This window comes from Ceratotherium simum, chromosome 3 (assembly GCF_057802395.1).
Source record: "Ceratotherium simum simum isolate JZ-2026a chromosome 3, ASM5780239v1, whole genome shotgun sequence".
Taxonomy (NCBI): domain Eukaryota; kingdom Metazoa; phylum Chordata; class Mammalia; order Perissodactyla; family Rhinocerotidae; genus Ceratotherium; species Ceratotherium simum.
The window spans coordinates 68,934,897-68,961,969 of NC_141902.1; the positions used below are offsets into that span (position 1 = coordinate 68,934,897).

At 35.9% G+C, this 27,073-nt stretch overlaps 1 protein-coding gene across 5 annotated transcripts in view; it reads left to right on the forward strand.

The window, feature by feature from the left end:
- SCAPER (S-phase cyclin A associated protein in the ER) overlaps positions 1-27,073 on the forward strand; it is a 439,244-nt gene that overhangs the window by 19,090 nt on the left and 393,081 nt on the right. For all 5 annotated transcript variants that reach the window (XM_014780959.2, XM_087428755.1, XM_087428754.1 and 2 more), the window contains 3 exons: positions 8,913-9,030; positions 13,573-13,643; positions 24,608-24,802. In XM_014780959.2, the coding sequence (XP_014636445.1) occupies positions 8,913-9,030; positions 13,573-13,643; positions 24,608-24,802 (384 nt within the window). The remainder of the gene's footprint in view (positions 1-8,912; positions 9,031-13,572; positions 13,644-24,607; positions 24,803-27,073) is intronic.

The window sequence follows — 27,073 nt, forward strand, 5'->3', positions numbered from 1 at the left end:
CATTATTATATGTCAGTTTCTGTATAGACTGCATCTTTATCACCCACAATAGTCTGGTTTTTATCCATCACCATACGTATGTTCCCTTTTAGCCCTTTTGCCCTCTCCCCCCCTCCTTTCCCTTCTGGTAACCACTAATCTGTTCTCCTTATCCATGTGTTTATCTTCCACGTATGAGTGAAATCATAAGGTGTTTGTCTTTCTCTGTGTGACTTATTTAGATTAACATAATACCCTCAAAGTCCACCCATGTTGTTGCAAATGGTATGATTTTGTCTTTTTTTTATTGCTGAATAGTATTCCAATGTGGATATATACCACATCTTCTTTATCTGTTCATCCATTTATGGGCACTTGGGTTGTTTCCACATCTTGGCTATTGTGAGTAATGCTGCAATGAACATAGGGGTACATAAATCTCTTTGGATGATTGATTTCAAGTTCTTTGGATAAATACCCAGTAGTGGGATAGCTGGATCATATGGTATTTCTATTTTTAATTTTTTGAGAAATCCCATACTGTTTTCCACAGTGGCTGCCCCAGTTTGCATTCCTTCCAGCAGTGTATGAGGGTTCCCTTTTCTCCACATCCTCTCCAAAATTTGTTGTTTTTGTCTTGGTAATTATAGCTATTCTGATGGGTGTAAGGTGATATATTGTAGTTTTGATTTGCATTTCCCTAATAATTGGTGATGTTGAACATCATTTCATGTGTCTGTGGCCATCTGTATATCTTCTTTGGAAAAATGTCTTTTATATCCTCTGGCCATTTTTTGATCAGGTTGTATTTTTGTTGTTGTTGAGTTGTATGAGTTCTTCATATATTTTGGAGATCAACCCCTTGTCAGATAAATGATTTGCAAATATTTTCTCCCAGTTGGTGGGTTATTTTTTTGTATTGTTCATGGTTTCCTTTGCTCTGCAGAAGCTTTGTATGATGTAGTCCCATTTGTTAACTTTTTCTTTTGTTTCCCTTGCCCGAGCAGACATGGTATCTGAAAAGATGCTGCTAAGACCAATGTCAAAGAGTGTACTGGAGTTTTATGGTTTCAGGTCTTACATTCAAGTCTTTAATGTATTTTGAGTTAATTTTTGTGTATGGTGCAAGATAGTGGTCTACTTTCATTCTTTTGCATGTGGCTGTCTAGTTTTCCCAGCACCATTTATTGAAGAGACTTCCCTTTCTCCATTGTATGTTCTTGGCTCTTTTGTTGAAGATTAAATGTCCATAGATGTGGGGTTTTATTTCTGGGCTTTCAGTTCTGTTGCATTGATCTATGTGTCTGTTTTTCTGCCAGTACCATGCTGTTTTGATTACTATAGCTTTGTAGTATGTTTTGAGTTCAGGGAGTGTGATACGTCCAGCTTCGTCTTTTTCCTCAGGATTGCCTTGGCTTTTCTGGATCTTTTGTTGTTCCATATGAATTTTAGGATTCTTTGTTCTATTTCTGTGAAGAATGTCATTGGGATTGTGATTATGGTTGCATTGAATCTCTAGATTGCTTTTGATAATATGGACATTTTAACTATATTTATTCTTCTAATCAATGTGCATGGAATATCTTTCCATTTCTTTATGTCATCACTGATTTCTTTCAGTAATGTCTTTGAGTTTTCAGTGTATAGATCTTTCATCTCCTTGGTTAAATTTATTCCTAGATATTTTATTCTTTTTGTTGTGATTGTAAATCGGATTGTATTCTTGACTTCTCTTTCTGCTAGTTTGTTATTAGTGTGTAGAAATGTAACAGATTTTTGTAAGTTCATCTGTAAGTTGATCTGGTACCCTGCAACTTTGTAGTTGTTGATTATTTCTAATAGTTTTCTGGTGGATTCTTTAGGATTTTCTGTATATAGAATCATGTCACCTGCAAACAGCAAGAGTTTTACGTCTTCCTTTCCAATTTGGATACCTTTTATTTCTTTTTATTGCCTAATTGCTCTGGCCAAAACTTCCAGTACTGTGTTGAATAGGAGTGGCGAGAGTGGACACCTTTGTGTTGTTCCCATTCTCAGAGGGGTGGCTTTCAGTTTTTCTCTGTTGCTTATGATGTTGGCTGTGGGTTTGTCATATATGGCCTTTATTATGTTGAGGTACTTTCCTTGTCTACCCATTTTATTGAGAGTTTTTATCATAAATGGATGTTGGGTCTTGTCAAATGCTTTCTCTGCATCTGTTGAGATGATCATGTGATTTTTAGTCCTGATTTTGTTAATGTGGTGTATCACATTGATTGATTTTTGGGTGTTGAACCATCCCTGCATCCCTGGTATAAATCCCACTTTGTCGTGGTATATGATCCTTTTAATGCGTTGTTGTATTTGATTTGCTAGGGCTTATCTATTTCTGGTTCACCCTTACTCCTGGGATGAAAGTCTTCTGGGTTTGAACCTAAAGCCTGGGGTGGCGCTGGACAAATTTTGTCTCTATACTTTTGTGAGTCTGTCAAACTTTGCTCAGCTTCTCTGTTTTGTCTGCAACTGTTGAAATTGACAGGTGCCTCTGGGAGAAAGGCAGCCCTTATTGCTGGACTCACCTCTTTAAGTTTCTCTGTTTCCCTGATCTTGGCCCTATAGAGATCCCAAAATAGAGTAGCTCATATAAGATTGAAGTTTATTTTTTTCCCTTGTAATAGTCCAGACAGCGTCAGTTCATGTAGGGCTTTACCTTCATGTTTGAAATATCAGTAAGAACTGACAAAGTTATCATAGGTTACTGAATTCCAGCTTATCATTCTATAATGTTAAGGAAATAATACCAGTTACTTAATTTCTCAGGTAAGTTTCATGTAAAAATATATGTAAATGCTACCATTCTTAGAATTTTAATATACTCCTGGTGTTCACTGACTGGTAATCTTGTCTTCATTCTACTTAGAATATGAAGGGCTTTAATAGTGGGAATTTGAGAAAGGTTCTTTCCTGAATTATTTGGATTGCTGAAAAGCCATTTAAAAAACGAAGGGAGTTTCATTTTATGGGCAAGCAGTATTATAGATGGATTTTGAAGAACTTTTGTGTAAGGTGGAAACTTTTATGAAAGTACATACATAAAATTTAATAAATGATGCTTGAAACCATTTCAAGATTATGAATAAAGTTGCCAAAAGTAGAAATTATGTAGGTTTTTTGTTTAACCTAGGTGAAAGACATTAAAAATTTATATTCCCAGTCTAGGAGCACGTCTCAGAAATACGTACCTTCTTCGGTGAGCATTCTCAACACTTGCTTTCCTAGATTATATACTATAAGAGTCGAACATAAAAACTTTCACTCAAGACTGATGTTTATGCTTTTTATTGAAACATTTAGTATTTGAATAAGCTTCTGTAAAATCTCCGTATGGCACTAGGTGGCACACTGTGACTTTGGATGAAAATACATATATTTTGTTTGTCTCCTTGAAGAAAAGAACCTAGGTGAAAATGCCATTTGAAATAGACATCTATAATGTTATGAAGTATCTCAGGCTCATTTATTGCATTTCAAACCCTAGTACTTAGATTAAAATGTTTAAAACTACTGTACATAAGTTACTACTGACATTTTTATAAGAATAAGATTATCAAAAATTTAGCATACATTACAGAAAGCACTTGTGTTTTAAATTGAAAAATGGTTTTCAGTCAGGGGTTGTAGTAAGATGTGTTATGTTTTTGTATATGAAGTGTTGGAATTAAGAATGAAAACAGAGTCTTGAGCTTATGGCTTTTTCTCTGAATGTGTGTGTATGTACTAGGTATAAAAGAAGTAACTTCACAAAATTTATGGTAGAACTGAAATGTTCATAGAAGAAAAGAATATTGGATTTCAAGTTTTCTGGTCTGGCATTACTGTGACATTGCTATCTTGTGATCATTTAAGTTCCTAGAAACTCATTACTTTATGAAGACTCGAGTTAGAATATGATGGGTATAGTAGTGAATTTTATGATATATATCTGTCTATAAGATTTTCTATGGTTGCATAAGGGAATTATCTGAAAAAGCTGAAAAGTAGACCACCTTTTTAAACTTATTCATCTGGCCTGAAATGAATGGCAATACCTCTTTGTTAAACAATGCTTAGGTAACCTAAATGATAGATGCCAACCTAAGTTATATAGAGCTAATAATCACTGGGGGATGTGTTTAAGCAAAAGGAGATTTTATGGTGTTACATTGATTGGAAAGTATGGGAATAGAGAAGAGGTGATTTGAGAATTTTGCACATGGTGGAGCTGGGACAGTGGTCACGAACTAATGAGTTCCAATGAACACTTATGAGTCAGATAAGTGAATGCCATGTGGATATCCATGATGAGGTCAGAGGAATGAAGGAATGCGGGTGCAGGTATTTATTTTAAAGATATAAAAAGTTAAGACGACAATTTGAGTTAACCTCATAGCACAGCGTATTAGAGTAGAAGAGAACAATCTTTGTTTTCCTAATGGTTTGGACTGGTTGGTTGGTTCCTTCATTTGTGTACACTGAAACCCAATTCTTATCAGTCACCGATTTAGCTCCTATGGTTATTCCCTCTTTCCCTACATAACTCAATTTGTCTTTCTACTGGATCATTACCATCAGCATAAAGATATACTATCACCTATCTTAAAAACCTTGTCTGTTCATTTCCACTTTCTTCTTTCTCTATTCTCCTTTATGACAAAACTCAAAGTTCTTTTATACTCACCATCTCCATTTTCTCGCTCATCATTCTCTTGAACTCTCTTCAATAAGGATTTTGACCCTACTAATCTACTAAATAGGCAATAACAAGTTATTGATTTATTACTTTTTATAAATTATTACTTTTATCACTTTTTGGACAATGCAAAGCTGTCAGTCTTATTGTTCCTCCTCTAAAGGTGTGGTTTCTTCTCTTCCTCTGTTTGCTTTTAAGATTTTCTCTTTGTTTCGGGTTACCATCAGTTTTTCTGTGATATTCTTATGTGTGGTTTTCTTTGTATTTATCTTGCTTGGAGTTTTTAGAGCTTCTGGAACAATTGAGCTTGTATCTTTTGTCAACTTAAAAGCAAATTCGCCAGTTATTTTACCCTGAAAATAAGTTTATTCGGGAGTAGCCAAAAGAATTACAATTCGGGATGTGCATGCTATGGCAAACCACAGGCAAATCTGAAAAACAAACGAGGGGATTTTGCTTTTTAGAGAAAAACGGGGAGTAGGAAGGGGCTGTTCTAAACAAAAGTCCATTGGGGGAGAGTAACAGTTTAGGGTGGCAACAGCTTCTCATTGGCTGAGCTGCAGTATTTGTCTTTGGCTGGGCTGTTGCTGGTGGGGATAGAATCTTCCTTCAGTAGTAAAGTAATTTTACTTCCTGTCCAAGATACAAGTGTATGTCTCTTCCTGTTTGGTGTAATTGACAATGTATGCTAGGGCGTGAGAGCTCTCCCTACAGGCCTTCCTAACTCCGATTTAGTTAAGATTTGTTTTATTAATTTTCATACTTCTGTCAACTTTGTTTTATACCATTAAAGGCATTAGTGGGGCAGTTGGTGAAATTGAAATAATTGCTGTAATTTAGATAATAATTTGTATCAATGATAATTTCTTGATTTTGATAGCTGTAGTTATATAGGAGAGTATCCTTTGATATAGAAAATAGACTTTGGAGTATTTAAGGGCAAGGGGTATCATGACTGCAGTTAATTCTCAAATGTTTTAGAAAAAAAATGTGTGAGGGTATTTTGCGGATTCTTTGTGCTACTTGGTAACTTTTCTGAATTTGAATTTATTTTGAAATAAAAATTAGTATCTATCTATCTCGCAGTTGGCTTCTCACCATACAGCCACTCTTATTTGTTTACATATTGTCTGTGACTGCTTTCACACAAAATAGCATGATTGAGGGCCGGCCCGGTGGCGCAAGCGGTTAAGTGCGTGCGCTCCGCTACAGCAGCCCGGGGTTCGCTGGTTCGGATCCTGCGCACACACCGACGCACCGCTTGTCAAGCCATGCTGTGGTGGCATCCCATATAAAGTGGAGGAAGATTGGCATGGATGTTAGCCCAGGGCCAGTCTTCCTCAGCAAAAAGAGGAGGATTGGCAGATGTTAGCTCAGGGCTGATCTTCCTCACACACACACACACACAAAATAGCATGATTGAGTAGTCGTCACAGAGACTGTATGGTCTGCAGAGCCTAAAATAAAGAATTATTTATCATCTGGCCCTTTGTAGAAATTTGCTGACCCCTGCTCTAGAGTATAGTGACTTTCTTCTTCTCTTGATGTCATACTACTCATTAATAAGTTCCTTTGTTTGAGAATAATGTGTTGCTTTTCTTTCACATAGTCCCCAAATAAATAAGCAATTAAAATCAACCAGTAGGTGAGGAGGACCCAAAATGGAATGCAAAGAGTAACATATTACAAGTGAATAATGTAACCCCACTGAAAGGGGTGAGGATGAGAACTAATTTAAGTAATTTTGGAAAACAAAATCCAGTAGTTTGACTGGATGCTGTAAGACTAAAGATAAGAACTCTATAGAAATGCTGTAATCTTGTTAATAAATGTGTTTCTTACGGAGATGTGGGTTAGCAGTTCCGAAACTACTTTATGTGTATATTAGAATTGAAAAGCTAAGTAAATATATTTTAGATAATGAGAGCTGGTTTTCTTACTGGTGGAGAAAGAAATTACAAATAAAGAAAGGGGAAGGCCAAAATGAACCTTGAGATGTAGAACTGAAATCAGAGGTATCAGTGTAATTTGTGGTTTTTGATATGTATAGATAAATACAGAAATACAGATGTGTGTATTGTGGGTTAGTGTGCATGCATATAGTTCCTGTTATCTCTCATGATTCTGTGGGTTGACTGGGTGGTTCTTCTGTTGTGCCTGGGGTGCTGGGGTGGCAGCAGTTATCTGGGGGCTCGACTGGGCTGGAACAGCCAGGATGGCTCAGTGGATGGTGTCTGTTAGCTGGGAGTCCAACTGGGGCTGTCATCCAGAGCGCTGCTTTTACATGGTCTCTCTACTGATGGCTTGGGCTTGTCATGGCTTGGTGGCTGGGTTCAAGAGAGTATCCCAAGAGGGAGCATTCCAAGAGAACCAAGTGGAGACTACAAAGCTTCTTATGACCTAGTCTGAGAAGTTATGCAGTGTCACTTCCACCTCATTTTATTGGTCAAAAAGCAAGTCACAGAGCCAGATTCAAAGGGAGGGGATTACACAATGGCATGAACACTGTAGTAGGTGTGGTTTATTGAGGGGATAGGGAACATCTTTGAAGACTAGCTACCATAATGATTAATTTATATATTATTTTTTGCTCTTACATGTTTGGTTCACTCATTTAGATTGTTAACTCTTTGAGGACAAGTACAATACAGCCGTCTACTGCATAATGACGTTTTGGTCAATGACCGCATGTATGGTGGTGGTCCCATAAGTTAGTACCATGTATCCTAGGTGTGTAGTAGGCTGTATCATCTAGGTTTGTATCAGTACACTTTATGATGTTCATACAAGGATGAAATGGCCTAATGACACGTTCTTAGAACGTATCCCCATTATTAAGTGACACGTGACTGTATCTTATAGTTCTTTGTATTTGCCTCAGTGTGTTAGTGCCTTGCATGTAGTAATTGCCCAGTAAATGTATTGTTGCCTAAGGATTCCAGGAATGCTAAAAGTCCAGGCTGGCAAAAACTAGAAGAGAAGATGAAGGCACCCATTAATTGGACTGGGATTTTGGGCTGGGCCAGTAGTGAACTTTTTTCAGAAAGAGGCAGATTGCCCACACGGAGTTAAGGGTTAGGCAAGGAGGCTGCATCCTCATGCGTATGGGGATGCTTTAGAGCCCTTTTCTTTTCATAGATACTTAGCTTATAAAAACAGGCTATTTTCGAGGGCCGGCCCCGTGGCTTGGTGGTTAAGTGAGCACGCTCCACTGCTGGCGACCCGGGTTCGGATCCCGGGCTCGCACCGATGCGCTGCTTCTCTGGCTATGCTGAGGCCGCGTCCCACACACAGCAACTAGAAGGATGTGCAGCTATGACACACAACTATCTACTGGGGCTTTGGGGGGAAAAAATAAATAAATAAAATCTTTAAAAAAAAAAAAAAAAAAACAGGCTATTTTCATATAGCTTTTATTAGCAGGGAGGTAATTTCCTTTATGTTACTGCCCCTGGCTCCCGTTGGCCCAGGGGCTTGGTGGGACTGAACCTGTAGGCTAGTATTGCTTTCAGCCGGGTGGGGCTAGAGCAGGCAAGAAGTTACACACACACACACACACACACACACACACACACGTACTCACATATGTATATATTTACAGGCATGCGTACATGTATATATTTATACATACACATACATACATATACATATATACACACACACATTGTGCACAGTAGTTTGAGTTTTAAAACTTGCAATTTAAATATGTCAGCTACAGGAGTTATTATTTAGATCCCAATAACTTGGAGATAAAATTATGCAGTGGAAATTTACGACTGAGTGGAAATTTACTTTAGCGTTATCTCTAGGGAAAAAATAGGATTCTCTAAAACATTTTATGCTCCAGAGAGCTTTCAGTGGGAATATGTAGCGTGTTTGTGAAAACTGCTCTCTTTCACACTTTGACCTGTTGATATGTAAGGGGTGGTGCTGAAATGGAAACAGAGCAATGTTTGTGCTCCTTAGGACACTTTTTCAAACCTTAGATTGTATTTGTTCTGGAAATAATTTGTTTATTTTTAAAGTCGTAAAATTCAGTCCTTGTAGAACTAAACAAGATCTATAACTTACTTCTCTTCTCTTTTTAACCACCTTTCCAACCCCAAATTAGTTTTAAGTGTGTCCTTTCTGAGAAAATGTGAGAAATAATGGATTTGTCTGCCAAATATATTTTGTATGTTGAGTAATCTAATAATCTAATAAATATTCTCTTTTCTGTACATAGGCTTCGTTCCAGCGCTCCAATAGCCATGACAAAGTAAGGAGAATAGTTGCAGAGGAAGGTCGTACAGCAAGAAACCTAATAGCTTGGAGTGTTCCACTAGAAAGCAAAGATGATGATGGTATGTAGTAAAAAAAAAAGTTCCATTTTTGTTGTAAATTTTTGTTGTAAAGAAGGATATATTTAGTCCTGAACAGTAGATAGACTGAAAACTGTTTACAATTAGAACTGGTGGGCAATTAGTATATATTAAAATAGAAATAAATGTTTTATTTCTTTTTTATCTTAACTAATACATAAGTGGTTTCATGAAGTTGTTATTGTTTGTTTTACTGTTTTCACATAGAGGATGAAATTGAGTTTGTTATATTGTTAGGACTGGAAGATTAGTTTTTTTTTTTAAGTTACAGAAAGTTTAGATTTTTTTCTTTTATTAAATTCTTCTTATAAAAATAAAAAAAATAGGTTTTTAAAAATTCACTGTATTTACCATGATTGGGTTCAATTTAATGAATGATTTAGAAAACATAAGTATATTTCTTTAGGTCTCATTATTGTTATTTGAACTAGAAAAAATATCTTTTCTCTTCAGTCCCTTCACTTTAATGGCTAGGAGCAGTGGGAGCGCTGCCTAGATCTCGGGAATTTAGAAAATTGGATAGGGTTGCAGAAAACAGGAGGTTGGAGTGTGCCAAAGGAGACCTCACTTAGAAATTTTCTAAGGGCTTGTAGATATTCCTCACATTGGGTTTGTATGATGTCTTTTCGTGCTTAAATTCAGTTATGTATTTTTGGAGGGGTTCTATAGAAATTATGTTGTATCCTTTTCAGTGCATCGTAGGAGGCACATGGTATTGGTTGTCTTGTTACTAGTGATGTCAACTTTAATCACTTGGCTAATATCTTCCAAGTTTCTCCACTGTAAAGTAACTAACTTTTTCTTTTGTAATTAATAAGTAATTTGTGGTAAGATAGTTTGAGACTATTTAACTATCCTGTTTCTCTTGAAACAGTCCACCTGGCTACTTTTAACTTCCATTGATACTTCTCAATGGAATAAGTTATTCCTGTCGTGGTTGCAAAATGATGATTTGCTAACCCCATTGTTCTTTCTACATTTATTAGTTGACATTCTAATGTAAGGAAGAGCTTCCTCTTTTCCCCTTTGTGTTTATATATGTATGTATGTATTTATTTAAATTTGTATGGACTCATGGTTTCTTATTTAATGAATTATAATCCATCACTCTATTTTGATGCTTAAGTTGTTCTAAATTTGTCTAGTGGGAGACCTGTTAAACTGGCTCCTGTTTACTTATGATGTGTTCTTAGTCTTTGAAAACATCCTTACACAGCAGGATGTTTCAAGCTATACAAGAGTTCACCATGTTTTATTCTTTTTTTATTTATTTCATGTTTACATTTTATTTTTTACATTTTTATTTCATTTAAAATTTTATTTTTTATTTTATCTTTTTTTTTAACAGTTTTATTTATTTATTTATTTATTATTTTTTTTGTGAGGAAGATCAGCCCTGAGCTAACATCCATGCTAATCCTCCTCTTTTTGCTGAGGAAGGCTGGCTCTGAGCTAACGTCTATTGCCAATCCTCCTCCTTTTTTTTTTCCCCCAAAGCCCCAGTAGATAGTTGTATGTCATAGTTGCACATCCTTCTAGTTGCTGTACGTGGGACGCGGCTTCAGCACGGTGGGAGAAGCGGTGCATCAGTGCGCGCTCGGGATCCGAACCCGGGCCACCAGTAGCGGAGCGCGTACACTTAACCGCTAAGCCACAGAGCCGGCCCCTATTTTATCTTTTTACATTTATATTTCTGATCCATTTGTAGTTTATTCTTTTTTTTTTGTTTCTCCCCAAAGCCCCAGTACATAGTCATGTATCATAGTTGTAGAGTTGTAGCTCTTCTATGTGGGACGCTGCCTCAGCATGGTTTGATGAGCAGTGAGTAGGTCTGCGCCCAGGATCCAACCAGCGAACCCCGGGCCGCCTAAGCGGAGTGCACAAACCTAACTGCTATGCCACTGGGCTGGCCCCTGTAGTTTATTCTTACATGTAGTGTGAAGTCCATGTATTCTTACATGGATCTAATTTTATCTTTTTTCCATATGGGTAATAAGTTACCGTAGCATCACTTACTATAAAGTCTGTCTTTGACTCAGTTATTTGAGATGCCACCTTTATTGTAGATTGAATTTCCATACGTACTTTTATTCTGCTCCGCTAGGCTGTTTATCTAATTCATGTGAGTGCTACACTTTTTTTTTTTTTTTTGGTGAGGAAGATTGGCCCTGAGCTAACTTTTGCTTGAGGAAGATTGTTGCTGAGATAACATCTGTGCCAATCCTCCTCTATTTTTTGTATGTGGGACGCCGCCACAGCATGGCTTGATGAGCAGTGTGTATGTCCACGCCCGGGATGTGAACCCGGGCCCCCGAAGCGGAGCATGTGAACTTAACCACTATGCCACGGGGGCCAGCCCCCATACTGTTTTAATTATAGAGGCCTTATAGTATTTTAAAATATCTGCTTGGACCAGTCCTCCCTCAGTGGCTTTTCTTTTCTTTTTTTTTGAGGAAGGTTGGCCCTCTGCTAACATCTGTTGCCAGTCTTCCTCTTTTTCTTTTTTCTCCCCAAAGCCCCAGTACATAGTTGTATATCATAGTTGTAGAGTTGTAGCTCCTCTGTGTGGGACGCCGCCTCAGCATGGCTTGATGAGTGGTGAGTAGGTCCACGCCCAGGATCCGAACCGGTGAACCCTGGGCTGCGGAAGCAGAACACGCGAACTTAACTGCTACACCACCAAGCAAGCCAGCACCTCAGTGGCTTTTCTTTGTCAGTCTTCCTAGATATTTTTAGAGAGTAGTTATTTTGAATCACAAGAACTATCAAATAGAGGGAGGGATTAAATTTATCTTTTTAAATTTAGCTCCTTACTAGCTAACATTTTCATAAGGAGCTTACTATTACTTCATTTCTTTGATAGACAATATATATCAACATTATTTACTACAAAAGTAACAACATAAAACCTAGAAATGTCTTATGGTTGCCATGTATTATAAATATTATGTTAAGAAATTTTATTTTCCCATTTTCCATGGGTTATTCAGAACACAAAATAATCTGAAGATATTTTTATTAAAGTTGCTTCTATTCAAAAAACATAGGGGCTGGCCCCGAGGTGTAGTGGTTAAGTTCAGCACGCCTTTGCTTCGTCGGCCCGGGTTCATGGGTTCGGATCCTGGGCACAGACCTACACCACTTGTCAGTCATGCTGTGGCAGCAACCCACATATAAAATAGAGGAAGATTGGCATAGATGTTAGCTCAGGGCTAATCTTCCTCAAGCAAAAAAAGAAAAAAGAGGGAGATTGGCAACAGATGTTAGCTTAGGGTGAATCTTCCTCACCAAAAAAATAAAAAAATAAAAAAAAAAAAGGAAAGAAAATACCATAATGAATCACATATCTGTATATAACCTGATTTTGCATATAAGTACATAAAAAATTGGCCAGTACAATTTTAAAAGCTTCATTTATGCTTATTGCAAAATAACAAAAATATGAGCACAGAGAATTAAAACTTTCTGAATATCTATAATAATGATGACAAAAGAATGTTAACTTCATAATTTTTGATAAAGATTATTTTATATTGTTAAAACTTAGCTACTTAGCAGAAAATCTTTATTTTGCTTTTTAAAAAAATAACTTGTTCTTGTTTTATGACTACAGTATATACTCAGATATTTCTGAGGATAATAATTAAATTTTAAAAAGTTTTCTTCTGTTCTTTGTCTTATTTCTGTTTCCTCTGGTACTTGTTCTAAGCTGGTTATTCTACTGGATATTCTAAAAAGCCTGCTGGTACATTGTTCTCTATAATGAAAGGATGAATAAAGGGCTGTGTAGGTGAGTGTAGAGTTCTCTGCCTTCATCCCTGGTAGAACAGTGAAGGAGGTGCACTTATGTGCAGATAAGTTGTTAGTAGGTATTATGGCTCACTTTCTTTGTACTTCTTCAGGGGTCCTGGCCCCAAATTATTTTGCAGAAAGGAAAACTATCCTGTCGTATATTACAGAATTTTACTCCTGTTTTGAATTGCTCTCAAGAGTAGAGTGATTATAAAACAGTAGTTAATGTCTTTTTTATAAAAAAGAACAAGTGAGAAAGATGTATCTAACTGCAAAAATACAAAGAACTGAAAACCTCCCTTTTTAAAATGAAACTGTGTATTTCATAAATCGGATAAATTAATCAAAACAAAATACTGAGTTTTTGTATGGTAGAACATATATTCTTAATTTTATTGTTGAAATAAAGTTTGAATTCAAAGAAGTATTTTCCAGACCTGTGTCTAAGTTGAGAAGTATCACTAACTTGACCTTGCTTTTAAATTTTCAGAATATCTGACTTCTTTAAGTAGTTGATTTATTCCTGTTCTGAGAAAACCATTCATAAAAGCAGTCTTTGGGACCTTGGAAATTTGTTTTTTTATTACATCTGTATTGACCATGTATAGATTGTACTGTTCTGTGGTCTCCAGAAGGAGATTATGTGTTAGTATGCCTGAATGATTGAATAGTTCAATTTTGTATTATCTATTTGTTGATCTGTATATTTGTCTATTTCTTCTTGCTTTGAAGGAAAATCTAAATGTCAAGCTGGTGGAAAATCAAAGAGGACAATTCAAGGTGCTCATAAAACTACTAAACAGGTACAGCATATATACCTTTTTACTTATTGACTTTTAATTTCAATCATAAAATCTAGTTTTTCAGGATTTGAATATTGTACATTTTTTCTTCATGGAAAAATTTAATGTAACATTCTTTATTTAACAAATGTGTATATGATACTGTGTGCCTAGCTTGTACTAAATACTTTTCATAACAACCCTTTGATGTAGGTATTATTATTATCTTCATTTACAAATGAGGAAACTGCGGTACAGAGAGGTTACGTAACTTTCTAAGTGACACAGCCAAGTTTTGAACCAGGCCATCAATTTGCACAGTGTATGCTCTTTACTGTGTTGCACATCTCATATTTGTGAGTTCTTTCACGATTTTCTTTCTTGGTATAATGCTGCCTTTCAGTTGTAGGATAGTAAAGCTATATTGACTCTAAAAATTTGCAAATTGCTCTGCTAAAATTTTAGGTAACATTTAAAAAAAATTTTTTATCTTTTTTAATTTTAATTTTTTAAAATATTTTTTAAATGTTTATTTTTAAACCTTATTTTTTAAAATGTTTTTCACATAATTATAGTTAGCTTTTTAATCCATAGTTATTTTCTCTCAACTTTTCATACATATTATTTTAGTTTGATGTTATTAAATATACCAATATGTATTATGTAAACCAAAAACTTCACATAAGGAAAACTTGAACTTCTAATCCAGATGTCATTGTGAGTTCATGAAAAATCCTTCACTACTCACACACAGAGGCGTCAATGATAAAATATTTTTAAAAAAATTAAAAGGACATAGGATCTTCAAAAATAAGATAAATGTCTCTGTGGATCAGAAATAAAACAAAGATGTACATTGACAGATAAGTGGAGTTGGGGGCACAAACTTAATGGATAAGTCCTATGGGATAAGGGAGGCTGAAATGCCTTGATTGTGGTGGGGAAACAGATCCAGGCTGATGGTATAAAACTTTAGGCTTGTGTAGGGTTCGGCACTAGGAGACAATAAAAGCACAACCTACTGGGGGGCGTGGCCTGTGAGAGCTGATGTCTGAAGCAATAAAAGGGAGTGGCCCTCTGGTTCATGACTGGATATGCTATATTCTTGAAGGGCGAGAGCTTTAAATTCCCAATAAAAAACCTCTGGAGGTGGGACCATAGTGGGCCAGATGATGTTAACCATAAAACTACTACACATGGAGTGAGGATGAGCAAAGTGAAAACTAAAATACAAGAAACTCAGACTCAAGATAAGCTTCAAAGTAAAATATCAAAGCACATGGGGAAAATAATGTCATAAAATATAGATAGCAGTTTCCACAAATGAGAGAATTTGCTCCAGGAGTAATGAAAAAAGGGCATTTTTCTAAAGAGGACTTTCAAGTAAATGAGTTTAAATTCCTCAAAGGAAAGAATAACTATAAAGCAAAAAGGAGAAATTCTGAAATAAAATAGATGGATATTAATTTTGAACATTAGTAGATAAGAATGAACCAATTAGAAATCTTAGAAATGAAAATGTTAATGAAATTTTAAAAACCTGCAATTTATGGATAAATGATATATTGGGCAAAGAGATTAGTCAAAGAATTTGTGAATTGGAAGATAATGCTGAGGAAGACTTAGAACATAGCTCAGAGAACAAGAGATGGAAAATTTAAGATTGAGCAATTCTAATGTATATCTTCTAGGACTTTCGAAAGTAGAGAATAAATAGTGGGCATGCAATATTTGAAGAAATAATGTTGAAAATTTTCCTCACTTTCTGAGTTCTCAAGAGCTTCAGAGTGTAACTGTGGAGCTGAGCAGGATAAATAAAAATAGATTTATACCTAGATAGATTGTAGAGAATCTGCAGAATGTTAAGGTTAAGGAAAAAAAAAATCTTTAAAAATACCAGGAAGTAAACAAAACCACAGAGGAGTGACAGATTAATAGCTTTTTTATGAACAAAAGCAATATCTTCAAAATTTTAAGGCAAAATAACTTTTAACTCAGGATTCTGTGCCCAACCAAATGATCATTCAAGTGCAAGGGTGAAATAAAGCCATTTTTAGATCTACAAAAACTTAAGTGTTTGCCACCTGTAGACCCTCAATGAAGGAACTGTTAAAGACTTCAGCAAGAAGGTAACCTGGAGGAAGGAGCTTGATAAAATGGTGTCTGTAAAATATGTTGGTAAGTCTCATTAACTATTGATGGTTTTTAAAAAGAACTCACAATTAAATTTAGAATAGTGGAAGTATAGTTTTAGACAATATTAACATGGAAGGTGGATTGTAGGGAGTTTGGAGGGGAGTTAGAGTGATAAAATCCTTGTCTTATTTGGGAAGACATCTTTGTTAGGAAAATACGAATGTAAGTGTGTATGATAAAAATTTGAAAGAATAAAACAAGCAGCCATGATTTCCAAAGAAACAGAGGAAAAGAGAAAGTGAATAAACCAAAGCTTTTCAACTCAATAGAAGTCAAGAGAAAGAAAGAGATAAGCAAAGAAAAATCATAGTAAGTAAAAAACATGAAAGGTTCTGGTAGATATTAAGTATAAATATATCAACAAACATAATACATGTAAACTAATTAAATTCACCTCTTAAAAGGCAGGTGATTGAATTAAACCTCTCATTTCAAATTGAGCTATATGCTGTGTACAGAAGACACGTTTTAAACCTCAAGGAAAGGTTTAAAACAAAGGGATAGAAAAAAATCCAGGTATTCTAGGTGTACTCTAAAGCTGGTGTAGCAATATTCATATTAAATCAGATGGAATTCAACATGAAAAGCATTGATAACATAAAGATGGAAATTACATAATGGTGAAAAGAATAATCATCCAAGAAGTATAACAAAACTAAACCTTTATATACCTAATAGCATAGGTCTGAAATATTTAAAGCCCAAATTAACAGAATTACAAGGGTAGAAGTGCATTCATAATCTTATTGGGAAATATTAATAGCCCATACACAGAAACTGGTAGATCAAGCAGGAAAAACCCCAGAAAGGATATAGAATTAAGAATGCAGTTGTATTTGATCTCATATAAGTGTGTGTGTGTGTGTGTGTATGTACGTGTGTGTGTGTGTATGTGTGTATTTATTGACACTCAAGAAATAGTGCATAGAGAACATACGCAAAAATTGGCATACTAGGTCATAAAGCAAGTCTCAATAAATAGAAGTCAGACAGGAGAATAGAAGTCAGACAGAACATATTCTCTGACTGTAATGTAGTTAAATTAGAAATAAAATAAAAGATATTTTCACATTATGTATGAAAAATAAATTATTGATGGACTAAAGACCAAAGGTGAAAATAAAAATTTATAACTATCTAGAAGGATATTTTTATGACCATTAATTAGGAGAGGGTTCCCTAGACAAGACAAAAAGCACAACTCATGGATAAGTTATATTGAAATTAAATTTACGTACTAAAAACTCAGCTAAACAAAGTTAAAAATGAGACTGATTGAGAGAAGATTCCATATATCAAGAATCTATGAAGAGCTACAATTAGAAAAAGACAAATAACCTAGTAAAAAAACAGGAGAAACCTGAATAGCCTGTAAACCTGTGAAAAGATGCTCAGTTTCAACCCTACCACATTGCCCTCTAGAACTAGGTTCGCCATCAGCAAAATCTTATATATCTCGCTCTTCTCTAAACCTTCCCTTTACTTTCCTGTTCTAACTAAATCCCAACTCACCTGTGAGGACACTGCTTCTTCCACAGTCTTTTTAAGTAGTAGTTGTATTTTTCCCCTACAGGACTCCTACCTCTGGTCCTAGAGGAGGGTTACATTTCCTGCTTGCTCCTTACTGGTATTTCAGACAGTTCTCCCTCCCATCTTCTAAAACTCCAGAGGTTTGAAGTGCATGCCGTCAGACTATACTACCTACTCCCCCTTCTTGTTGCAGTCAGTTATAGACTTGAGGTCACTTCTCCTTATTCCTTGAAGATATAACTTTTAGGCTCACTGCATGAGTGAGCCTACCATGACTGCTGTCCTCTCAATTTTTCTTGTACTTCTCTCCTTCAACAGTCTTGTCTTCTAATCATTTCCATGGTCAGACTCTTGCCTTGTCCCCACTAATAACTACTCTCCCTCCAGGATCTCAATCTCAACTGTCCCTTTTCTACCTATCATCTCTCTTTCCACCTTACTTTCTCTGATCTCCTGACTCCAATAATTTTTCACCTCCATGGAATCTATAATTTACTGACCCTACTACACTTTCACTATCCCTCATCCTTCATATGTCCATACTTCCCTGTAAATCCACCTGAGATTCTATGATTTGGCTGTTATAATCACTTCCTTGCATACTCATTCAACCGTCTTGCTTCCCTGCTCCTTGGGGTAGTGCGTGCTTGACTGAGCTGCCCTGATTAAATCCAGCTTTCTGCCTGTTCTGCTCTGCACCCCATGCATTTGAACATGGCTGGACAAAAGTATCAATTATGTCGACTAGGCTCTTTTTACATTCATGACCACATAATCTCATGTGGGTAGTACTGTCTCAAAGTCCAACTACATGTCCCTAGTTATTCATATCAATATAGGTCCCATGGACATTAAAAGGATAATAGAAGAATACTATGGACAACTCTACACTACAAATTTGGTAACCTAGATAAAATGGACCAATTCCTTGAAAGATATAATCTGTCAAAACTCACTCAAGAAGAAATAGACAATCTGAATAGGCATATATCTATTAAAGAAATTGAATCAATAATTAATAACCTTCCAAAATAGAAAATACCAGGCCCAGATGGATTCACTGTTGCATTCTACCAAGCATTTAAGGAAGAAATTATACCAATTCTCTACAATCTCTTTCAGAGGGTAGAAGCAGAGAGAGTACTTCCTAACTTATTTTATGAGGCCAGCATTACCTTAACACCAAAACCATAAAAAGACACTACAGTAAAAGAAAACTGCAGACCAATAACTCTCATGAACATAGATGCAGAAATCCTTAACAAAATATTAATAAATCATATCCCACAATATTTAAAAAGAATGATACACCATGACCAAGTGGGATTTGTGCAAGGCTGGTTCAACATTTGAAAATAAATTAATGTAATCCATCACATCAACAGGCTAAAAAGGAAAAATCACATTATCATATCAATAGATACAGAAAAAGCATCTGACAAAATTCAACATTCATTCGTGATAAAAACTGTAAGTAAACTAGGAATAGAGAGGAACTTTCTCAACTTGATTAAAAAAATCTACAAAAAAACTACAGCTAACATGATACTTAATGGTGAGAAACTAGAAGCTTTCTCACTAAGATCATTTGCAAGGCAAGGATGTCACCTTTCACCACTGCTTTTCGACATTGTAATGGAAGTTCTAGCTAATGCAATAAGACAAGAAAAGGAAATAGAAGTATACAGATCAGGAAGGAAGAAATAAAACCATCTTTGTTCACAGATAACATAATCGTCCATGTAAGAAATCTGACAGAATCAACAAAAAACTTCTAGAACTAAAAATCGATCATAGCAAGGTTGCAGGATAACAAGATTAATATACAAAAGTCAGTAGCTTTTCTTTATATTAGTGATGAATAAGTGGAATTTGAAATTAAAAACACAATACCATTTACATTAGCATTTCCCAAAATTAAATACCTAGGTATAAATCTAACAAAATATGTACCAGATCTATATGAGGAAAACTACAAAACTCTGATGAAAGAACTAAATAAGTGGAGACACATTCCATGTTCATGAATAGGAAGACTCAATATTGTCAAGATGTCATTTCTTCCCAGCTTGATGTATAGATTCAGTGTGATCCCAGCAAGTTATTTTGTAGATATCGACAAACTGATTCTAATGTTTATATGGAGAAGCAAAAGACCCAGAATAGCCAACAAAATAGTGAAGACAGAAAAACAAAGTTGGAGGACTGACACTACCTGACTTCAAAACTTACTATAAAGCTACAGTAATCAAGGCAGTGTGGTATTGGTGAAAGAATAGACAAATAGATCAATGGAACAGAATAGAGAGCCCAGAAATAGAACCACGTAAATAGTCAGTTGATCTTTGACAAAGGGGCAAAGGCAATACAGTGGAGCAAAGATAGTCTTTTCAACAAATTGTGCTGGAACAACTGGACATCTACATGCAAAAAACTGAATCTAGACACAGATCTTATACCCTTCACAAAAATTTAACTCAAAATGGATCATAGACCTAAATGTAAAGCACAAAACTATAAAACTCCTAGATGATAACCTAGGGGAAAACCCAAATGACCTTGGGTATGGTGGTCACTTTTTAGATTCAACACCAAAGGCATGATCCATGAAAGAAATCATTGATAAGCTGCATTTCATTAAAATTAAAAAATTCTGTTCTGCAATAGACAATGTCAAGAGAATGAGAAGACAAGGCACAGACTGGGAGAAAATATTTGCAAAAGACACATCTGGTAAAGGACTGTTATCCAAAATATACAAAGAACTCTTAAAACTCAACAACAAGAAAACAAACAACCTGATTAAAAAATGGGCCAAAGACCTTAACAGACACCTCATCAAAGAGGATATACAGATGGCAAATAAGGGTATGTAAAGATGCTTCACATCATATGTCATCCGGGAAATGAAAATTAAAACAACAACGAGATACCAATACACACCTATTAGAATGGCCAAAATTGGGAACACTGACAACACCAAATGCTGATGAGGATGTGGAACCATGGGAACTCTCACTCATTGCTGGTGGGAATGCAAAATGGTACTTACAGCCACTTTGGAAGACAGTTTGGCAGTTTCTTACAAAACTAAACATACTCTTACCGTACAGTCCAGCAGTCAACCTCCTTGGTATTTATGCAGAAGAGTTGAAAACTTATGTTCACTGCACATTGGTGTTTATAGCAGCTTTATTCATGATTGCCAAAACTTGGAAGCAGCCAAGCTGTTCTTTAGTAGGTGAATGGATAAATAAACTGTGGTACATCCAGACAATGGAATATTATTCATTGCTAAAGAGAAATGAGCTATCAAGCCATGAAAAGACATGGAGGAACCTTAAATGCATTTTACTAAGTGAAAGAAGCCAATTTGAAAAGGCTGCATACTGTATGATTCCAACTAGATGACATTCTGAAAAAGGCAAAACTATGGAGACGTTAAAAAGATCAGTGGTTGCCAGAGATCTGGGGTAGGGGGGAGGGAGGGAAGAATAGGCAGACCACAGGATTTTTAGGGCTGTGAAAATACTCTGTATTATACTATAATGATGGATACATTTCATCATACATTTGTCCAAACCCATAAAATGTACAACACCAAGAGTGAACTGTAAGGTAAACTATGGACTTTGGGTGATTATGATGTGTCAATGTAGGTACATCAAGAAAATATATGTTCAATTTTATATGCTCATGAATTTTTCTGGGAATACGTCCATAGATGTCACATTCTCAGGGGAGTCAACGAGCCCTTCTGAGAGAGATGAGTCAGAAACCTCAATTTCTTCCTTCCTTTTTCCCTCTCCTTCCCTTTCTTTTTTATCTTTCTTTTTCTTTCAAAAGTTATTGATTAAAACAATATAACTTCATGGAATTCAGTTGTGTCTAACTTTTCCCAAAAGTTTAGATTGCTTTGTCTTCTACTGAGTATCTTGGAAGCAGATAGGCACAATAAGCCATAGCAATGGGATAGTTACCTGATTTCGAATCTTGGCTTTGTCACTTCTTGGTGTGAGACCTTGGGTTCATCATTTACTTTAGCTAAACCTGTTTTCTCCCCTGTAAAATGGAGATAATAGTAGTCCCTGTGATATAAAATTGCTTCAAAGATTAAATGAAGTATAACTGTATGGAAAGCACTTAGCCCAGTGCCTGGCACAGAGCAAGTATGCCATGAATGTTAGATGCTACCTCAGTTATTATTATTACTGCTATTATTTTTATCGGTGGTAGGTAAAAGTCCTATACTTTGAAATGCTATACTGACTTATCATCCTCTACAATTTGGTGTTTCTCTTCTACCTTTCACAAATTTAGCGATTTTGCCGTTAGTTTATTTACATTTTTTTAATGAGCATATTTCATCTCCTCTTTATATGTCTCATAATAGTCATACTTAACACTGTTTGGGTGCTTATTGTGTGCTAGATTCTGTGTGAAATGCTTTATGAACATTGGAGCAGAGGTTGAGAGACTAGGTTCTGGTCCCAGTTCTGTAAGCCTTTGACTTTGTCAAGAAATTCAGTCTTTCTGAGCCTCAGTTTTGTCATTTACAAAATAGGGATAATAATATTTGTCCTGTCTTTACAGTTTGTTGTGATGATTAAATGACATTATGGTTGACAAAAGCCCTTCATAAAATATTAATAAGCATGCAAATAAAAAGTATTACTATTTTTTTCAAAGTTAAACGTCAGATTTGCACAGCACATTGCCTTTTAGATGGGATTACCTAGCTGTAGTTTCTGCCTTTCCAGAATCTTTCTTAGTAAAAGCCTCACATAGATCAGTCACAAAGAATAGAAACATCTTAACCTGAAAGCAATATTGCCTATTCTACGTTGTAAGAAAGGATGATAAAGTATTTGAATCATATATACATGGATGCATGACGTGGAAAATACATAAATGGGTGAAGATGAGTGAAAGTGGGAGCCGGCCTGGTGGAGCAGACGGTTAAGTGCGCGTGCTCTGCTGCGGCGGCCTGGGGTTCGCCGGTTCGGATCCCGGCGTGCACCGATGCACCGCTTGTTAAGCCATGCTGTGGCGGCGTCCCATATAAAGTGGAGGAAGATGGGCATGGATGTTAGCCCAGGGCCAGTCTTCCTCAGCAAAAAAGAGGAAGATTGGTATCAGATGTTAGCTCAGGGCTGGTCTTCCTCACACACACACACACACACACAAAATCAGTTAAAAAGAAGGATGTGCAACTATGACTTGGAACTATCTACTGGGGCTTTGGGGAAAAGAAAAAAAGAGGAGGATTGGCAATTGATGTTAGCTCAGAACCAGTCTTCCTCAGCAAAAAGAGGAGGGTTAGCATGGATGTTAGCTCAGGCTGATCTTCCTCACCAAAAAAAAGAAAAAAAAATGAGTGAAAGTATTTTTGAGAATTCAGTAAGATTAGAGTCTGAATTTACAGGAAGTTACTAGCCCTTTGCTGATCAGTGTAGAAAAACTTTGTGAAGGAGGTATAATTCAGGAAACCCCAAATTCAGGAAACTTAAAATTCCCAAGTTAATTTTAATTTTGGATGGTGTATATAGGAAGAGAAATGAGGTCATCTGGGATATCTGATAAAGGGCTGTCAGCACAGGGCCTTGGGCAGCTTTGTAATGGGAAGCTAGCAGGGTAATTGTAGAACTCTAACTGAAAGATGCCCTCCTGTGGCTATATGATCCTGGACAAATCAGTTAGCCTCTGAACCTTAGTTTTCTTAAGCTGTGAAGTGGAGCTAATAATACATACTTTAAAAGTTGTGTGAAGGAAGTTAGAAGGTTATGTAAAGTTGATTTATGATCTATAATCCTGTACAAATTGTTAATTCTTGTTGTCACAGTTATCAGAAAAGTAATGGACAGAATTAAGCTTTGCTTTGGGGTAGATGCTAGTTGAATGGGACTTTGAGTTTGGTTTAATCCAAGGAGAGGGTATTTGCCATAATAATTAAATCATTTACTTCTAGGGCTGGAAAGAACTTGGACAGCAATTGAGGCAAAGGTTTTGTGGGTTGTTAATTATTACTTTAAATTTTATTGTATGAATGTTGAGAATTTGTGCCACACTAGGGCTGTCAGATAAAGTGTTTACTAATTTTTATTTGCTAAATCTGGCAACCCTAGTCTGGATGGAGGACCATGGGAGGAGGATGAGCAGCTCCATCTCAACTTCTTAAGTGTGTTTGTCTGTGTGTGTGTATGTGTTTTGTTTGCTTGCTTTTTGGTGGTGAAGATTCTATAGAAACCAAAGATTGGCAATGAAAGATTTATGAAGTGTAGGAATCACTGGTATATTGAAAGGTGAAACCTAAAACAAAGCAGGAGGGTTTTAGCCTCTATTTCGGATATTCTCCTCTCTGGGGTGCTTCTATGAAAAAGAAAAAACAAACAAGCAAACAGGAATGACACACATGCCTACAAAACAACCCAAAGAAACCTGAGATTGTTTGTTGCTCTAACTGTAGTAGAAGGTTAGTATTTATTTATTCATTAGTTTAAGTAGCCACAGAGAGGTAAGCAACTCCTTTGGTACGTCTAGGGAGAAGCTTCAGGTTGACATTTTGAATTTAGGTCTTAATGTAAACTACATGCTTGTGTTTTTGGTGGAGTGATTCTGTGGTACAGTCTATAAAACTATAGAACATAATCTTGTATTTTCAAATTCTGCCTATGCAACTGAGGAAAAAAATGGGTCTTATGAACATTGAAGTTACTTTATTTGGTGAGTCTGCTCTGTAGCTGGCGCTTGGTTTTATTTTATTTTACTGTTCTTTTCAGGTAAATTGTTTTGTATTTATATATTAATTTTTACTTCTAATGGAAAACTGGTTTAAGATAAAATTAAGTGAATAAAACTACAATATGTGTCATTTCTAAATAAAAATAATATATGCAAGTAATTTAAAAATGTTGAAATTGCTATTTATTATTTGTTGTATGTAAATGTATGTAAATGTGCCATACATGTATTCCAGTAAGTCAGGAGCCACTTTAGTGCTCCTTTTTGACTGAGGGTCTATTCACCATTGAAGTCATCCTAATCTTCAATAAGACATGTCTGAAATAAAAATTGATCTTACAAACCTGCCACTTGTAAGATGAGAAGCTTTGTTTTGATGAGTTCAGTGTGATATGTATGATATAAGCTAAAAAGAAGAATGTCTGTTTTTAAGTATTTATGTTGAAAAATGTGCTTTATACAAAAATCCAGTCCCTGGTGGCTTTTTGAAAATATTTTTTCATGTTTTATTTCACCAGAACACTGCAGTAGACTGTAAAATATCATCTACAACTGGAGATAAACACTTTGATAAAAGTCCAACTAAAATAAGGCACCCTCGGAAAATTGATTTAAGAGCTCGATACTGGGCATTTCTTTTTGACAACCTTCGTCGGGCAGTAGATGAAATCTATGTAACTTGTGAATCAGATCAGAGTGTGGTGGAATGTAAGGTAAGGCTTTCTGTGAGGCTTTGTAATCCATTTGAAGCCAAATTGTCCAATTTTTGCTACACCTGTCTTGATCATTTACCTCAGTATACAATACGGTAGTATTAACTATAGTCACCATGCTGTACGTTAGATCTCCAGAACTTATACATCTTATAACTGAAAGTTTGTGCCCTTTGACCAACATCTCCCTATTTCCCCCACCCCTTGCAACCACTTTTCTCTCTGCTTCTGTGACTGCTGCAGATTTTTCTTGGTTTTGATTTTTCAGGAGTACTCTTGTTGTTGTTTGCATTGCCTCATTACATACTTTTATATTCTGTGCAAGATTTTGTAGAAAGCTGTCTTGGTACAGTCCTGAGCAAGAATTCAAAGGGATATAGATATGCACACACACATACTTATCTTAAAAATCTCTTATCTGCATTCTCCATTGGTACTGTAGGTGGCACTAGTGAGATTTTCACATTCTTTGGTTTCATGTTTAGTGTCTTTAATTGGACGTTGCTCCCTTTCCGTTGAGATACTTATCATTCTCCTAATTCACTCTGGTCAGGGAAAAGTGAGATTGATGGCTAACTGTAAACAATCCTGGGTGGGATTGGGATGTCATTGTAAGGTGTGTTTTCTAATTTTAGATAACCTTGTGTTTGTAATAGGATATCATACAGACATACAGCATAATCTGCTCTAAAAATTCACTAGCAAGCCTGGCCTTTTAGTGAATACAGACTATATACTATATTAATTTATACTGAGTAAAAGTATTTTGAGAAAAACCAGAGTGATTTCTCTTCATAGAAATATTACAGAAATATCTTCTCTTCTACAGTGACCATGGTTAAAAACCTTGGAATTCATTATTTAACCTTTGAAATATATGAAGGATCAAAGAAAAGTTATGTTGAGATAGAAGCTGTGTTTCCTCTAAAATTGGAAACAGCCAAAATAGGTTTTAGACTAGCTTAAAAATATGATTCATCAGAAGCAGTTTTCAGAATAAACAGTAATTGAAATCATTCAAATTTATGGTTTGGTTGTCACATTTAATATTGTTACTATCAGCATGTAAAATTTTATGTTTTAAGAAAAAAATTTTTAAGCAAAATCATATCCTTGGAGTTTAATGAATCAGCATGTTGTAGAAAACATTATTGGACTTAATTTTGGGTTATAGATTCTTCTGTAAAATGAGCATATGGGCCTAGATAATCCCAGGGTAAGCTCGAGAGAGCAATCACATCAGCAGATTCTTTGACTTTGCTATTAAAAATAACAAATGGTTGATTGAAGAAATCAAATTTGTTTGTAAAATGTGTACTTCTTTACAGAAGTGAGTTTGACCAGTTGCAACCATGTGTCTGTGATGAACAGAAACTCTTGCACCTGTCGCTGATATTGTATTTGAGGAAGCTAGACTTGGCCATAAGACAGTGTGGCTTTTATTTCTGGTTCTGTCCCTCTTCTACCCAACACTTCGTGAAAGTTTAACAGTAATAGAAATTTGTTGTGCAAGTTAAAGATTGTAAGAATGGAGAAGATTTTGACAAAGTGAGAGGAGTAGAGCTATGTTCTCTATTCTTTGTACTGTGCCAAGAGGGTCAAAGGCTTATGCTGAGAAGTAAAATCTGGGAGCTTAAAAGTTAATTTCATGCCCAACTCTACTCCTCTCCCCTTCCAGGACTTACAGGTGGTGATGTAAAAAGGTACAGTTTAACATTTGGTCTAAGCATGTGCTGAGTATATAATAACTAGAGTTCCATTTTTGTTTTGCTCTATTCTCATTATAAAAACACTTCTATCCGTTATCTCATTTGATTTGTACCTTTGTAAGATCTATAACCCAGGGGGTTTTCCTCATCCTACAAGTAGATTCAACCCTTGTTTCGTGGATGTACTGACAAAATTTGTCCCTATTTGTGATTTATGTGTTTTAGCCTTAGTTAAGTAACCACAGTTCAGGTCTTTGTCTCATATGTAAAATGCAGTTAATAACACCTGGATTATGTAATTCATATGATAAGTATAGCATGATAGTGAAACGTAGCTTTCCTATTTCAGCCAGGGTTGCTGACCAGGGCCCACCACTGTAATCAAAAGAGGCTAAATTTCTCATTTTTCAGTTTGAAGATGTGCCTGTTAGGCCATCAGCCACTTCACTGCATGACTTGCTAAGAACTGACATTCCAGCAAAACTACACTCAAACCATCACCACTACATTTCTCCTTCTCTCTTATAAAGTGGGCTACAGGGCGGGCAAGGGGGGATTGCTT